The sequence below is a fragment of the Neocloeon triangulifer genome, unplaced genomic scaffold, assembly GCF_031216515.1.
Source record: "Neocloeon triangulifer isolate White Clay Creek 2 clone unplaced genomic scaffold, ASM3121651v1 ptg000003l, whole genome shotgun sequence".
NCBI lineage: Eukaryota > Metazoa > Arthropoda > Insecta > Ephemeroptera > Baetidae > Neocloeon > Neocloeon triangulifer.
In genome coordinates, this window is record NW_026775546.1 from 11,552,384 (window position 1) to 11,567,170 (window position 14,787).

At 33.5% G+C, this 14,787-nt stretch overlaps 1 protein-coding gene across 2 annotated transcripts in view; it reads left to right on the forward strand.

Annotated features, from left to right (window-relative positions):
* LOC132192875 (rhodopsin-like) overlaps positions 1–14,787 on the forward strand; it is a 58,751-nt gene that overhangs the window by 8,583 nt on the left and 35,381 nt on the right. The window contains exons 1-2 of one of the 2 annotated variants that reach the window (XM_059613063.1): positions 10,549–10,571; positions 10,631–10,840. In XM_059613063.1, coding sequence (XP_059469046.1) covers positions 10,632–10,840 — 209 coding nt within the window. In that variant the 5' untranslated portion in view covers positions 10,549–10,571; position 10,631. Of the gene's footprint in view, positions 1–10,548; positions 10,572–10,630; positions 10,841–14,787 lie in introns of those variants that run through there. The other variant, XM_059613062.1, reaches the window with a different exon arrangement.

Consider the following 14,787-nt stretch of genomic DNA (forward strand, 5'->3'; position numbering starts at 1 on the left):
TTTCGTTGAAGTGCTTGAAATATGATTTGTACTTTGGATAATAGAAAATAAAATTTTAAAATACCGATCAGTAAAAGAAAATAAAAGGAGCAGAAATACTGGAATGCAAAAATTTAAAAATTAATTAAATTTATATACTTTTAAAATAAATAAAATAATATCAATGTCCCATACCAATTATAACAAGGGATCTACCATTGTACATACAAAAACCAATGAAAATTTCCAATTCTGAAGCTTTGTATGATAAAGGATATTTTAAGCGTGATGAAAGTCTTTTGTTAACTCTATGAAATTGCGTGATACATTGTAGCCAAATTGTATAAAAATTAAAAATTATACTATTTTCAATAATTTAATTAATATATTTTATTATAAAATTAATATTTTCGTTTAATATTAATTCATTGGAGTCTTTTAAATAGTTTAAATTAATCATTAATATACCACAGTGGCCTCAAAGCCTTTAAATTTATTTGCCTCTTATTGGAAAGGCAATATAAAAGTATTTTTTCGATTTTTGTCCTTGATTTATATACATTGGAATTAGCAACACTACACTTCCTATACAAATATCCATTATTGAATTAGTTATTTAAATTAGTAATGCAGGTTTAAATGAACCAAAACTAAAAAGTTGTGGTTTTGGTTTGCAGATAAATCGTTTTTTATAAGAGATGATTTTGAATATTTTCATCATTTCACCTCAAATTATCCAGTAAACTAATTGAATTCGAATTTATCAATGATGATATAATTTATACTACAATGAAATATCTAGAAAAAAAATTTGAAAAAAGGATTTTTTCATAAAAAGACTCTTAATCAGATGTTTTAATTTTGGATGAACACCATTTCAAGCTAATATAAGAGTCTTACAGAAAAGATAGCTTTCAAGGTTCTAATTGCCCAAGTGGAAAAGTTGAAAGTGTGCAAAATTAACCGCCGCGTTAGAGCTCGTCGTCGCTTTCTGCCATGCATAACACGCAATTCCCCATCTAGTTGCTTTCTAGGTCAATATCATGCTTTCAAAGTCGAGGCTTTTTGCATTTTACAACGGCAAAAAATTCATTTGAATTGCACAAAGTAAAAAAGTGCAGTTGGACTAGAGGTGCTCATGCAACAATCGCAGCCAATGTGAGATTTTCATTTTCCAAGTTGGCTTTTCAAGGATTTACAGGACTTTGTTCTCCTTTGAAACACGTAATGAACTTTCATATAAAACCTCAATGTTCCTCTTCGCTGTCGTCTCTCCTTTGTTTGAACTCATTCGACTGTTTTTGCGTCGCTGTTTCCTGCGTGGAAGATGCCCACTTTTCGTTTCGTTTTGCTTTTGTTCATTTCATCAGAAGGCAGAAATTAATTCAAAATGTAAATTCTTGTATTTTGGGTGCAATATTCGCTTTGTTCCTTTTCTTTCATCAGTTTTTAATGAAACGAAATTAGGATCATAATTTAAATATCATGAGATCTTCATCACATAAAAAGAAACTAATTCAGCCGTAAACTTTTCTCAACGTCAAGCTCGGATAATTACTTTTCATTCTGCCCACTGCACCGCACGCAGTTATTGCGGACAAGGCGGTTAATGAAAAATATCTCTCGAACGTAATTTTCACATTCCGTAGTTGCGTAGTTCGCACGAGGCGCTGAAATTAATTTCGCAGAACGGGTGTACAGCGGACACTGCAAAAAAGATTATATTCGCATGTGAAATTGAGTCCGTCACGGCTATAGATGCACCTACGGAGCAAATGTAATTTTTTTATGAAAATCTGGATTAAAAAGGCTAGAAAGTAGTGAAAGAAAGCTTTTACTGAAACGTTTTTGGATGAAATTTTGGTTTTCACCAAAATATTTATTGTTTTGAAATAATCAAACTCTAAATTATAATTCTTCAAACTCAATCTGATTAATTTTATGACACCACATTATATGTATTTGAGCTTATTGTTTTATCTCTTTTGGTGTCAAATTACAGAAGACTGAAGATTATTAAATATAATTTAAAAAACTTTAAATGTGAGCTGCCATAATTTATTTCCTGTATGCAATGAGAATATAAAAATTTAAATAAATGTAATTTTAATCTAACAGAAAGGAACAGAAAGTAACACTCCCCTGACATTCTCAATTTAGAATGAATAAATATTTTAGTAAAAATTCTGTTAAAAAATGATTTCCTTGTAAAAGTTGAAATTTAAAAACTTAAATGAAATCAGCAAAACATTTTATGAACCTTAATTGTGAGCATATCTTTTTTTGTGGCCAAGACTATCCAGAAAAGGCTTTCTTCGGTTTGGTAAATTTTTTTGAGGTGCTGCTTTTATTTTTGCTATTCACCAACTCTCCTGTTTTTATATAGAAATCTTTCTTCTTGCTGCCTCACTGCGTATTTAAGGATACATTTTGTTTGTTGACGTTTTCGCCACATTTGTACGGTTCGAGGTGATGCCGAAGCAATTTTTTGCTTGTATAAATAACATGCTGCACTAACAGAAAATGGAAATTGCTTCGTACAAAATAAAATTTGTCACAGAATCGCCAAAATGGAATTCAGTTAACACAAAAAAGAGCGTTTTTGTAGATTCTATATTTTTTATTTTAAACGAGGGCCCGGCCGGTTCCAATTTTCATGAATCATCTCAATTTAGAACTTTTCATCGAAAAGCTGTTAAAAGAGGATGCGTTTTTTTTAGCAAGCATAAAATATATTACGACTAAAAAAGTAAAAAGTAATCTTTATCTTTTTCCACATTTTGTCGGCTAGTATTATTTTTGTGTGAGATGTTTTAGGTTTTTTTTTACCATGGCACTTTTATTTTGTGACAGCCTTTTTTGCAGAAAGTATGTCACTTGCAGTTGATAAGATTGCAATATTGCCCTGGGCTCACACACTTGCTGCTTTCCCTGCAACCCGGCCATATGTTGCCGAAGCCATCGATTTTTTGTAGCTTTCATTCATTTCACCTTTTTTATCTGTTTCCGTACCATAAATCAAATTTCATTTGATTTCATTGAAAAGGCAGGGAAGTAGCTTTGTCACTTCTTTACAAATTCAGCTAGTTCAAAATCAATTATCTTTTAAGTTTGAAGTGAAGTTGGCAATCATTAATGTTGGCTAATCAGCCGTCATTGGCTTTTCGTTCTTAAATATTATGAAGCCTAGTGAACTGTGAACCGTTCGACTTGCGCCTTGTGCTCGTTCGCAAGTGCTATCACATCAAAGGACCAATCTTGGAGAGCCTGCGAACACAAATACCCAGCAAATTTAACCTGGAGTGAAGTACCGGGATATAATTCTTTAGAGAAAATAAATCAGTTTTTCGGGAAATCGGATCAGAAGTAATGAGAAAAAGATTGGATTTTTTTCTCACAGACACGAAAAGGTCGCAAAATATAATATCAAAGAAAATGAAGAGCAAAAAAATATGGGTCAAAAACAAAAATGAATATTCTAATCAAGGAATATCAAATAGTGTTCCCATCTGATCAAAACGATTTGAGCTTACAGATAATAATTTAAAAAATTTGAAAGATTTAATTGTATTGTAACTAATGTCTGTGAAATTCTCTCAATTGTGAAATTTCACTGTATTCTATGATTTGTTCTATTTTTTCAAAACAAGGAAAGGGATATTTTTTTAAATTATAATAATTTTAATGAAGGACTTTCCTAGTGCAGACAATTTTTTCGATGAAAATTTATAAGATAAATTTTCAGAGGGTAATGATGGATCTAAATTTTTTATGAAAATTTCACAGAAAATGTTGCTTTACAAGTTTGATTGAAATCCACTTATAATAAACATATCAATGTGCCTCCGCACTGGTATTTTTATTCATATAAAAAATTCATTATTATTAATTTTCAGCGCCAAATTCCACTCTGTGACAAATGAGGGCACGTAATTTGCAATAGCACGAAATTAATTTCAGGGCCGAACACTGGTTGGCCTGAGGTTAGTCGCCCGGCCGACAATGTGAACAAAGTTAGCAGGCGTGAATGAGCTTTTCAGTTGATTGGTAGAACGATTTTGGTGTGCTGCAGGCAGTGGAATTGCCACCAGATTATTGTTGAACGCAACAATAGAGCCGGCGGTCCATGAATTATTCAAATTTTGCGCGTGACTATTATTCGTTGATCTGCGATTTGTATGGATTTTGTATAATTTTGGTCGTTTGTGCGGGAAAAATATACGCGGTTAACCGTTTAAAGCCATTCAAAACTTTCACATACAATAACAATAAGAGACAGAAAATGGATATTTGGAAACAAAGAAGCAACAGTTTTGCAGTTATTTATAATTGATTGCTACAAAGGCACAGGAAAAATTGAAAATTCATATGTTCCAATATTTAATCAGCAAGTCAAGGTGCGGCGGGCAAAGGGCAAAGAGAAATTTGGCATTACCTTTTTCCCTCCGCATGGAATGGAATTCATAATTATTTGTTTGTAATATGAAATAGCTGTCCATCATGAATGTGATAATTACAAATTTCACCCGATATAGAACTAGCCTCAAAGGACACCTCTCAAATTTCCAGTTCAATATTATATCTTAATTAACTTTTGTTTCATAATTATCTCTTGCGTTGGTACTCGGAAAACAAATGGAGCGATGAATGTTAAGTTAATAATTGTAAAAGGTACATTAGCAATTTTAATTTTATCATCTAAAACATTGAAAATAAAAAGTAATCTGCGGTTTTCTAAGTCAATTTTGATTGCAAAGTTGAATTCAATAACTCACTATATGATATTTATAAATATTTTTCTTTTAAATTAATATTTGACTTGGTTAAAATCTGCCTGTTAATTTTGTGATGATATTCAAAAATTAAAAAGTCCCCAACATGTAGGGTTTGTAGGGTTAAATCGGGGTGTTTCATCTCAATAACATTACTTGTAAGTTACTATCTCAGCCCGTGATAACAGAATGTAATTCTCTTTTGATAAAAGAGTAGAGGTTTTAAATCCTCTGGGTCAATTTGCGTCACTGCGTGATCCCACTTTTATTACAGAAGCAATTTATTTTCCCGGAAAATCCTCTTTCTTGAAACTATTATTTGCTCCAAACCTGCTCAACACATGGCACCGGCTCTTGATTAAACTCACGTCAGAGCTCATTATAAATTATCCGGCGAACTGAAAACTAAATTATTTTGCCACCCAAAAGCATGGTTTTGGCAACGAGTCTATTCATATAGAAAGCGGAAAACACGCTACTCCCAAGAAGATGTTTTCCTGTTCGATTTTTTTTTTACAAATCTGAAATCCCACGAGCTGGATTGAAAACTGTTTGTTTCCACATATATATTTTTTTACACGAACTTTTTGTGCAACAAAATAAATCCCATCGACCAGCACTCTAATCCAGGATGCTGCAAACGGACACACGGTGGGGCCATTTAATCTTGCCTTTGTGAATAATGCATAAGACGTGCCTTTGACGCTGAAATTGTATAAAAGAAGCAGAATTGAGAAACCATCGAGAGAAAGATGGGAAAGTAAGCGGGGTTCGCATGACCTGTCGATGAATCTGATTTTGGCCACTTGGCTTTTGGCTTGTGATTTTCTCTGCATATTGACTAAAAATCTTTCACATTTCACATTAAATTCAAACACATATTCACTAAAATTTTATAATTAAAGTGAATGAAAGTAGATTAAAGAGTTTAATATCTTGGAAACGCCTAAAATCGTTTTTACACTCCATTTTCAGAGCACCTAATGAACCAAACTAATTAACACATAACCAGCATGATCTTATTGCATCGATAATTTCCTTGCAGAGAATTCTGAAAAAAAAAAAACTGATAAATTGTTCTCTTACTTAGCTGATGAGGCCCTGATTACTTGAAAAAAGGATCATAATTATTCTTGATTAAAAAAATAATTTAAGTCTATAGGAAGGCTATTCCAGATTAGGGGTTTATTCTATGAAGTTACATTAATAAAAAAGATAATTAAATATTGAATGAAATAACTGATAATGATAAAATGTGAAGGTAATTAAATAGAGTATGAATATGATAAAGGAGGCTTTTAAGTCAACAAGAAGATTTAATTTTTTTAATTAGCATTTACTTCAAAATTACTTTCGTACGTAAAAATAAGTATTATTTTTTTGGCATACAAATGCCATGCAAATCTTTAAATCCCTAAATAACAAAAGAAAAAAAATTGGATTGGATGAATTTGATAACATTCTTTTCTACGGCGATATTTCACATTGGTTTTTTTATTGTGTGGATGTGCAAAATTGCTTTACACACGTACAATTTTCCAATGTTGAAGCTGAGAGTTAATTCAAGGCCTCTCCTCTGTTCCGAGGGGAACTTTTTTAATCATGCAACACCCCTTTTTTATGTAGTGTAATTAGTATGTACGACTGTCTGCTTTTCGAAAATATTACAAAAATTTAAAATAAAAATGGTAGTTTGCAGATTAAAATAGATAATGAAAATTTAGTTTTTACTTATTATTGGTGTTAAGCAGAAAATATGAAAATTATTTATTTACTTCGACTTCAATTTGAATTGTTTTTCGCACATCAAGAGGAACTCATTTGCTTTATTTATGATGGAACCCGTAAGGGTTGTTTGCTTGAAAGACAAGTTAATTATTTGAAATCCCTTTGAGCCTCCTAATTAATTAGCTTTTCCGGCTGAGCCATGTTGATTTACTCTGTTATCTTTTCAATGTAAACTTGTTGAATTTGATTGAAAGCGCCAACGAGATGATGCGTCATAAGTATGTATCTATTTGGTGGCTTGTCGAAGCGAAATCCGGGGTTGACAGCGAGTCGCCCGAGGCAGCCCCGCAAATAACGAAGTAAATCAACAGCGGCAAGGAGCTCAGTAATTGAGAAAGGCACGGTCTCTTCTTCTGCCCTTCCCGTCAGCAGCTCGGGCTGGACAAGAAACGTTGCAATTGATCACTTATTCTCCGAACGCAAGGCGAATCCCTGGAAGTTTTATATTTGAAAAGTCTCAACTCTCCGATAGATATTGAGCGAAATGTAATAATTTTCCTTTCTTTTTGTACGATATTGGGGCAGAGGCGTTTCGCTATTTTCTTGGTTTTTTATTTTCTTAGGAAATGTTGCAAGTGGAAATTGCGACTTAATTGCTGTAATTATTATTTTATTTTGTACTTTCTTATTCTTCAAATTGCAGAAAACCAAGAAGAGTTGAGATTTTCTTAATTTGTAGTATTATTTTATTATTTATGAATCTTTCAGAATTCTTACAAATTAATAATAAGTTTTGCAATATTTTTTTATTTTTAAATTCCTAATGGCTGGTGCATTCTGTTTGCCTTGCACCTTTGTGAGGATCAATTTTTCTACAAAGACGCAGCAAAACGTTGCATTTATGAGTCATTCCGTGCTATTAAACAAGACATTAAAAAAGTACACAACAATTGAAAATAAATATCTTTTAAAGTAAAAACTTTTATAATTTAATTTTTATCAAAAATTCGATGAAAAGTATTGCATCTTTTGAGCGATTTTACTAACAATAACTATTCAAAATTTAATTATATTTTATGGATTTTCTTTTTTAGAATTATTTCACGATTAAAGGTTGATTCAGCTGAGAAAGCTCATGAATTATGGGTGCAGCTCGCAGCCGAAAAATAGGGCAGGGAGCAGGATTTTTTTCTAGAAAAAAAAACAGAAAACAATTAAACAGCTAATAAACCCTTAAAGGAAAAGCTAAATTAAATTTCAGAAACCACGCCTTTTCTTATTTGAAGACCTCGGTTCAACAATCCAGATTTTCTAATGACGTCCTGCGATTTGAATGTAATCTTTACAGGTTGAGTTTGACAAAATTGATCAAAATGTTTTTCACATTTCAGTCTTAAAATTTAAGCATCCGAAAACTGACAGTTCCTTCACAGACTGATATCAAAATACTGCTGCAGTCTGCACTACGTGATATGAAAAACGACAATTATTGCCACAATAATGTAGTGTAATTCATATTAATTCAAGTCACAGCTTTTAAACCAACTTTACCAAATATCTGAGGCGGTCTTTAGCAAACCATTACAGTGAACATCAATCTGGAAGAGAAGGAAAAAAAGCAGATCCGTGCTTTTAATGTTGAGCCAAGGCCTTGAAATAAAAAATTCGCGTCCCCAACAAATCAATAACAGTCCGTATTCAATGTAAGTCTTGAAGCGAAACAAAAAAACATGTAGTTCTCTTTACTCAAAGTGGAGAGTCAACCGTGATCGCAATGTCAGAAGTCTATCACGTTCTCGCTTCTTTGGTGCGCGAAAGTCGATAAGTTGGCTCCTCTAGACGAGCGACTTTTCGTCTATAGTTTTAGTTTCTTTTCTGATGTGGCGTCAAAGTTGCTTGGCACCTCCTTTTGCAAAAGAAGCGATAAATTCTGCCGATTGATGGATGCATAGTCGATCATTTACTTTACTTTCCTGTTTAGAGTTTACAGAACACGTGTTGAGGTGCACAATTTCCCGTCGTTGCCCCCTATCGTAGCTAACCGCAGACCCACCTGATGCTGCTGCTGCTAAATTGAATTTGAACTTAACGCACGTTGACCACATATGAGAGTTTGTTAGGGGGGATGAATGGAAACCATGGAAACTGGATTTATGAGGTCATATTTTGATTGCTGCAACCTTCAACCTTTCCCTCTCATTAAATGGAAATCCTCAATTTAAATTTGGAAGAAGTAAAACTGTAAGGAATATTAGTGAAATATAATTTTTTTACTTGGGTTAATAAAAATAATTAATAATATTAACAAACTCTAAATAATGTTTTTTTCTGCATAAACAGTGAAATTTTGAGCACAATTTATTGGGCCAGTTTTGAGTAGTAGACCTTGAAAAGGCTAAGTATTTTTTTTAATAACCTGTGAACTATAATAAATTAAAAAATTTTATTTTATTTAAGCGATTTAAGCATTAAAACGTCGGATTATTTTGGATTATTTGCTTCAAATTTAAATTTCATTTCTTATATACAAAGCAAATAAAGCAGATTTAAATTGTAAAATGAAGTTGGTATGTTTTATATTTATTTTCTGATTGTCGATGCAACATATTTTTTTTATCATGCAAAAATTTTATTTTATTTTTCGCAAGAATTAAAATTTATCCTTATGTACCTGTTACTGTGCAACAGCCGGATATGTACGATTGATCATTCTAAAAGCAAAAACTTGTTACATCTTCGCATCAGGCTCTCTTCAGCACAAAACCTCTTTTCCTATAATTATGGGGGAAACTTTCTTTCCGTCTTGGAAATCTAGATGAACTTCAGCGGGGTGGAAAAAAAGACGTTATATAAATTCATTTCAAAGAAACTTCAAGAAACTCGATGTTGCTTTGAAAGGAATCGGAAATCGCAATTCGCCGAGAGTCGGTTGCTTCCCCAGCGCGGCACTCCTGTTTTCTCAAGTGTACGCTCGGTTGCATAACTGCTGATTAATCAAAAAAATCAAGATGCCGAATTTCTTCCGCCTCTAGATTCTCTTGTTTGCAATCAGCGCTGAAGAATTCGACGCAAAAAAATCAAACTGGGATGAAGCGTTCCGATATCTTTTTCTCTCTCCCTCTCTATACAAAGAAACAAGAGGAAATTCAATATTATATTTTTTTATAAACACAAATTTACACCATCCACTCGAACATCGATCGCTTGAATAAACTTTCTTTCTTTCTTTGGAACATTTCAAATAAATTTGTCTTTGCTTTCTCTTGATGAGGATCGAGCTGTTTTGTGTGAGTTTGCTTGCGAAATTTCAGAAATTTGTATCGCCATCATGTACATGATATAAACCTCACCCAGCTCCTTTTTGCAATTCGGTGCTTGTCAGAATAAAAAAATGAACGAAGTATTCAAAACTTTTAGCATGTACAAAAGGGAGGATGTTTCCTCATCCCTTTCAACTTTTCCCTTCCTCCAAGCTTTTGCGAAAAAGTTTTTATTGTTTGACACAACTTTTTTCATCGTCGAAAAGATGTGATAAAGCTCTCTTTATTGAAGAACGCGTGCGTTACATTGGTAAACTTTGACGTCGATTTTTTTTTTATCTCAATGTGGTCGCAGAAGTGTCATTGTGAACGTAGCCCACTAAAAGGCGCTTAATTCAGTTACGCTCTCATAAAAAGTTTTTCTTCTTGACGGAATAGAAGCCTTTCAAAAAAATTCTCTTTTACTAATTAAGTCTTTGATCGCGGTTTTGAGCCTTTCTTTCATTTTTGAAAAAAGACATTTAAATTTTTGGAATATTTAAAAAGGGCTAAAAACCAAGCCCTTAGCATTTAATATTAATTTAAACGTTTTTATAAAATTGATTTACATCAAAAAATTGAATCCAAAAGTTTCCTTTTTAAAATTTTTGGGAATAATGAGTGAGATTCATTTCAGAAGCCTAAGTTGATTAAGCTGTGCCTTATAGCAAAAAGCATGCTAGGAGGTGAAAGCAAAACTACCAAGATTGTTAAATTAATGTGTGGTAGTCTCTGAAGTAATCATTTGAAATTGCCATGACCGGTAAGCTTGCCACTTGTAATTACTTTGACGGTAAAAGTCAGATGTATGATGGATGATTCATCACTAATTAGAGTGATTTTTGCCCACAGGATGAATGAGGAGGTTTCAACCAGCTGGCCGAGCAACGCGAGCGGCGGCGGCGAGCACAACGATCCGGCCGAGTCGCTGCCTTCGCTCGAGCACTGGCTCAAGTACCAATCGCCGAGGCCCGAAATCCATTACGCCATGGGCACGATGCTGGTTCTGATTGGGACCACTGGTGCTCTGGGGAACTCGCTCGTGCTCTTCGTCTTCACCAGGTAATTGCCAGTATAATTGAAACCCACCCCCGATGGTCCTGTTGCTGCGGTCGATTTGCTGCTTGATCGGGCATAAAATAACTTGTGCCATTTGCTGCCACCAGTTGACAGAGCCAACTTCAGTGACTGTTTATTGGTAAAATTAATTAATACTAGTACAAAGTTCCCTTTAAAATTTAGGAAAGAGAATAAATTTACATTAAATTATTAAATTTATAAATTAGAAATCAACTTAAGTGAAACCAGTACCTTGTTTAAGATATAAACAAAAATTAATACATTTTTTAAGTTTTACTTTTCTACGTTAACTGGACAAGTTTAAAAAATATGAAAATATTTCAGAGAAACCAATATTCTGGAAATTTTCTAAGCGTTCCAAACGTTTAACACAAAATATTTTTGTTAATTTTCAAGAAAACTGAAATGGAACGACCGGATTTAACCGCTTTGCAGAAATTTTAAATTGGAGAATGTAAATTAAATAACCAAATTAAAACTGAGCTGTGATAATTAGCAACAAATATTTTGCAGTAACATGAGTCTTGCTCTAGAAACATTCTCAATAAATCTAATTCTTGCAACAAAGCAATTTCTTTTGTGACTGACAGTGACAGAATACGATTTATCGCTAAAGTGTTGAAAAATTCCAAAGTTATTTCTAAAAATAATTCGCATGATTGATATAATTATGAATAGCTTCCATTTTTTCAATGCGCGGATTGACCTTTCCTGCCCTCATTTTTTTTCATCGGATCAAAACTGAGTTTCTTATTGGCCTGTGCCCTTTATTGAACTTGGCAAAAGGCAAGCTCCAATCTTTTATTTTTTTACTCGTTTTTTTTTAACTAATATTTTTGTTGTTGTTGGCTATTTTTTGAAGTGTTGCTATAATTTCTGCCTTGTTTGCTTTTTGTTGGCATTTTGAGCGCATAATTATTTATTAAATCTCTGTCAAAAAATCTGCAAATCACAGAAAAAAATGAGTGTGCGAGCGGGAAAGAGCTGCTAGCCTAATGAGCAATTAAAAAGAAGGATAATTTTGTCAATGGAAAGGATTACGGCAAACAACGCTTCATCAGTCTGCGAGCGGCAAGGGAACGCGAGTCACCAACTTTAAATGGCTTTTTGTCGAGCGGAAAGCGAGTTCTTTTTATGACCTCTTTTCACCGAACGGCACCGAGAGACAAAAAATACAACTCATTATTTTCTTGCAGCCGTGCAATGACGCACAGTGTGACTTTGCAGTAATTACGGGCCCCTTTTTAATATTTTGTTAAATTTTCTCCTCTCAATAAGACGGATTTTGCACCAAAGGAGAAAACTTCTCATTTTAGATCCGAGTTAAAACTTTCAGAGTACAGAGAGTAGAACAGTTTTTTGTCTGTGGGTGGATTTATCCTTTACAAAACCAAAAAGGACCAGTAAAATATAAAACTTTTAAACCCTTGTAAAATGCTAAATCGGAGCCCACGCTGCTTTTAGACCTTTATTGTCGCCGTTCCAACCAACGCTTGCACGACTAGATCCTTTATTTCATTTGAGAGTTGTATTTTAGATTGATCGCTTTTATATTGATTTTGTCATAAAAAAATTTATCAAAAGGGTTCAATGTGAATCACTTAAGCAGATCTATAAACCAAATTCAATCAAAAGTTCCACTTCAGCAGATGCTTTTCCTGTTTTTGTAACTGAAAACATTTCTCTATGTAAATATTCGCACAATAGAAGCAAGTTTTCCGAAAATCTCTGTGTCTAAATATAGCCGTAAGCAAACAGCGAGTGTTATGTATTTTTGTCTCTCCAAGCTTCCAGTTTTGATTGCGTAATACATTCTCAAGGAATATTTTTCCTTTTTCTTTTCGCAAATCATTAATCCTTATTATTTCCTTTTTTGTCACTACACAATTTTTTCTGGTAAGAAAAAATACCTTATTTTGCACCCAAGAAAATAATTGAACAGAAGGAAATAATGGCAGGTTGAACGGCACTTGATGAGTGGCATGGGCTTGACGGAAATTGAAGTAGTTGTTAATTTTGGCCCAATTAGCTTTTTGCGATGCTTTTTTACGATGATAAAACAAAATTAATTAATAAGTAGGTTTTCTGTTATGTTCCGTCTGATACTTAACAAATTTCCAATAGAATTCAAATGTCAAGTTTTTGAAATAACAAAAATTAATCCAGCAAATGGGGGCACAAAATCTTGGTCGTCCTGGGGGTACCAAGGGTAGAATAATTCACACACTGAGTTTAAAAATCTGGATGCTCCAAACATTTTCCCTGTCAATAGTCCTCATGTTGAATGCAACATTCTATCCTGGGAGGATTCGTGTTGAATAAAGTTATCATATTTTTTTGAAAAGTTTTACATTAATTCAGATTACACCGCATATAATTTGAAAACTCCTCCCTTCATGCGGTGAAAACCATACCCGTAGCTAATTTGGAAAGGCACTCACGTAGAACATCCGACCAGATGAAACGCGGATGGTTAATTTTTGGACCGAAACGAGCCATGCACACGTCAATCGATCGCGTTACGCCAAAATTCCAGAATCGGAAGCGTTATTTTAGGTGCAGGTGGCTGTTATATTTGGCCAAATATTGTGGGCTGATGACGTGCAAAACTTGTGGTTTCGTTTCGTAACTTGCATAGTTGGTCGTTATTGCTGTGTAAAGGCAATTCCTAGGCCGGAGGGGTTTAAAATGTAAACATTCAAACTTATTTGCTCAACAAATGAAGAGAGCCGCTGCGTACATCTTTTCAGCTTTCAGGGATTTTCACCCAGTCGCGTGCTGGCCGAAAGGGTTAATTCTGCAGAGAGATCCACAATTCCCGCTTGGGCTAATCCCTTCAAATTATTTATTTTGTTCAGCTAAATGCATAAACCTTTCCACTCGTGTTGCGTGTGGACTCGAAAATATAAATTAATTAGGGTAGCGCCGGCCATACCCAAAGGGTTTACATAATGAAAAAAAATATCAACTTCTCGCTTCAGGATGAAACTTTTTTTTAAAACAATGAGAAAAAAAGGATGATAAATTCATATGTGAAAACTGTCATACCTATGATTACAGCTATGGCCCTAGATTAAAAATATTATTTTTATGGTTGCGTATTTTCTAACGTTAAATTTTTATTTATTTAATTAAAAATTTCAGTGTTAACATTTTTGCAACTGCCACTTTAGTTCTCGCTCACAGGCAAAATTTAAGTGAGATCACAATTTAAATTTAAAAAAAATGTCTTGTTGCACAATATAAATCTTATGCAAGTAATTAAGCGAAATTAAAATTATTTATTTGGTATTATGTTTGTACAGAATTACAGAGCTTTGCTTTGTATTTCATGGAAATTCAATTTCCTTCAAAGCTGAAAGTCACACAATAATGTGATTACCTAGAAATATCAGACAGGAGCTTGTTCAATTTCCCCTTGCCTGCTTTATAATTAAAAAAATGAATTCCAACTTTTATAATGAGAATGTGCATGACAAGTGAATGTTTGCAACAAACCTTTTAAATTTAATCACAAATAATAAATGAGTTTTTTACAATTCCTGGAATTATATTTGATAAAAAAGCAGGATATTGTAATAAAGGGAAAATTTGTTAAGTGAAATTTTCAAACTGATTAAAAAGCGTTTACAATGACATAATTATTTTGAAATATATTAATATGAAGCAGCCTGTTGAAAAGAAAAAAAATCTGCATATAACAATGTGCAAATTAAAAACGTGCCACTCAGACCGGCACAAAAGAGAACATCCAATAGCCCGCATTGTTTCTTTGGCCATACGCAGTTGGTTGCTACCCACTTTTTCGGCCACAAACAGTTTGCCGGAACATCAATTACAATTCCAAACTGTCAGAAGATAAACCTCACAGCATTCAGCAAATTTCTGGTCCGGCTAGTTTTGGCTTGTTTTTAGCCGAAACGCGATTA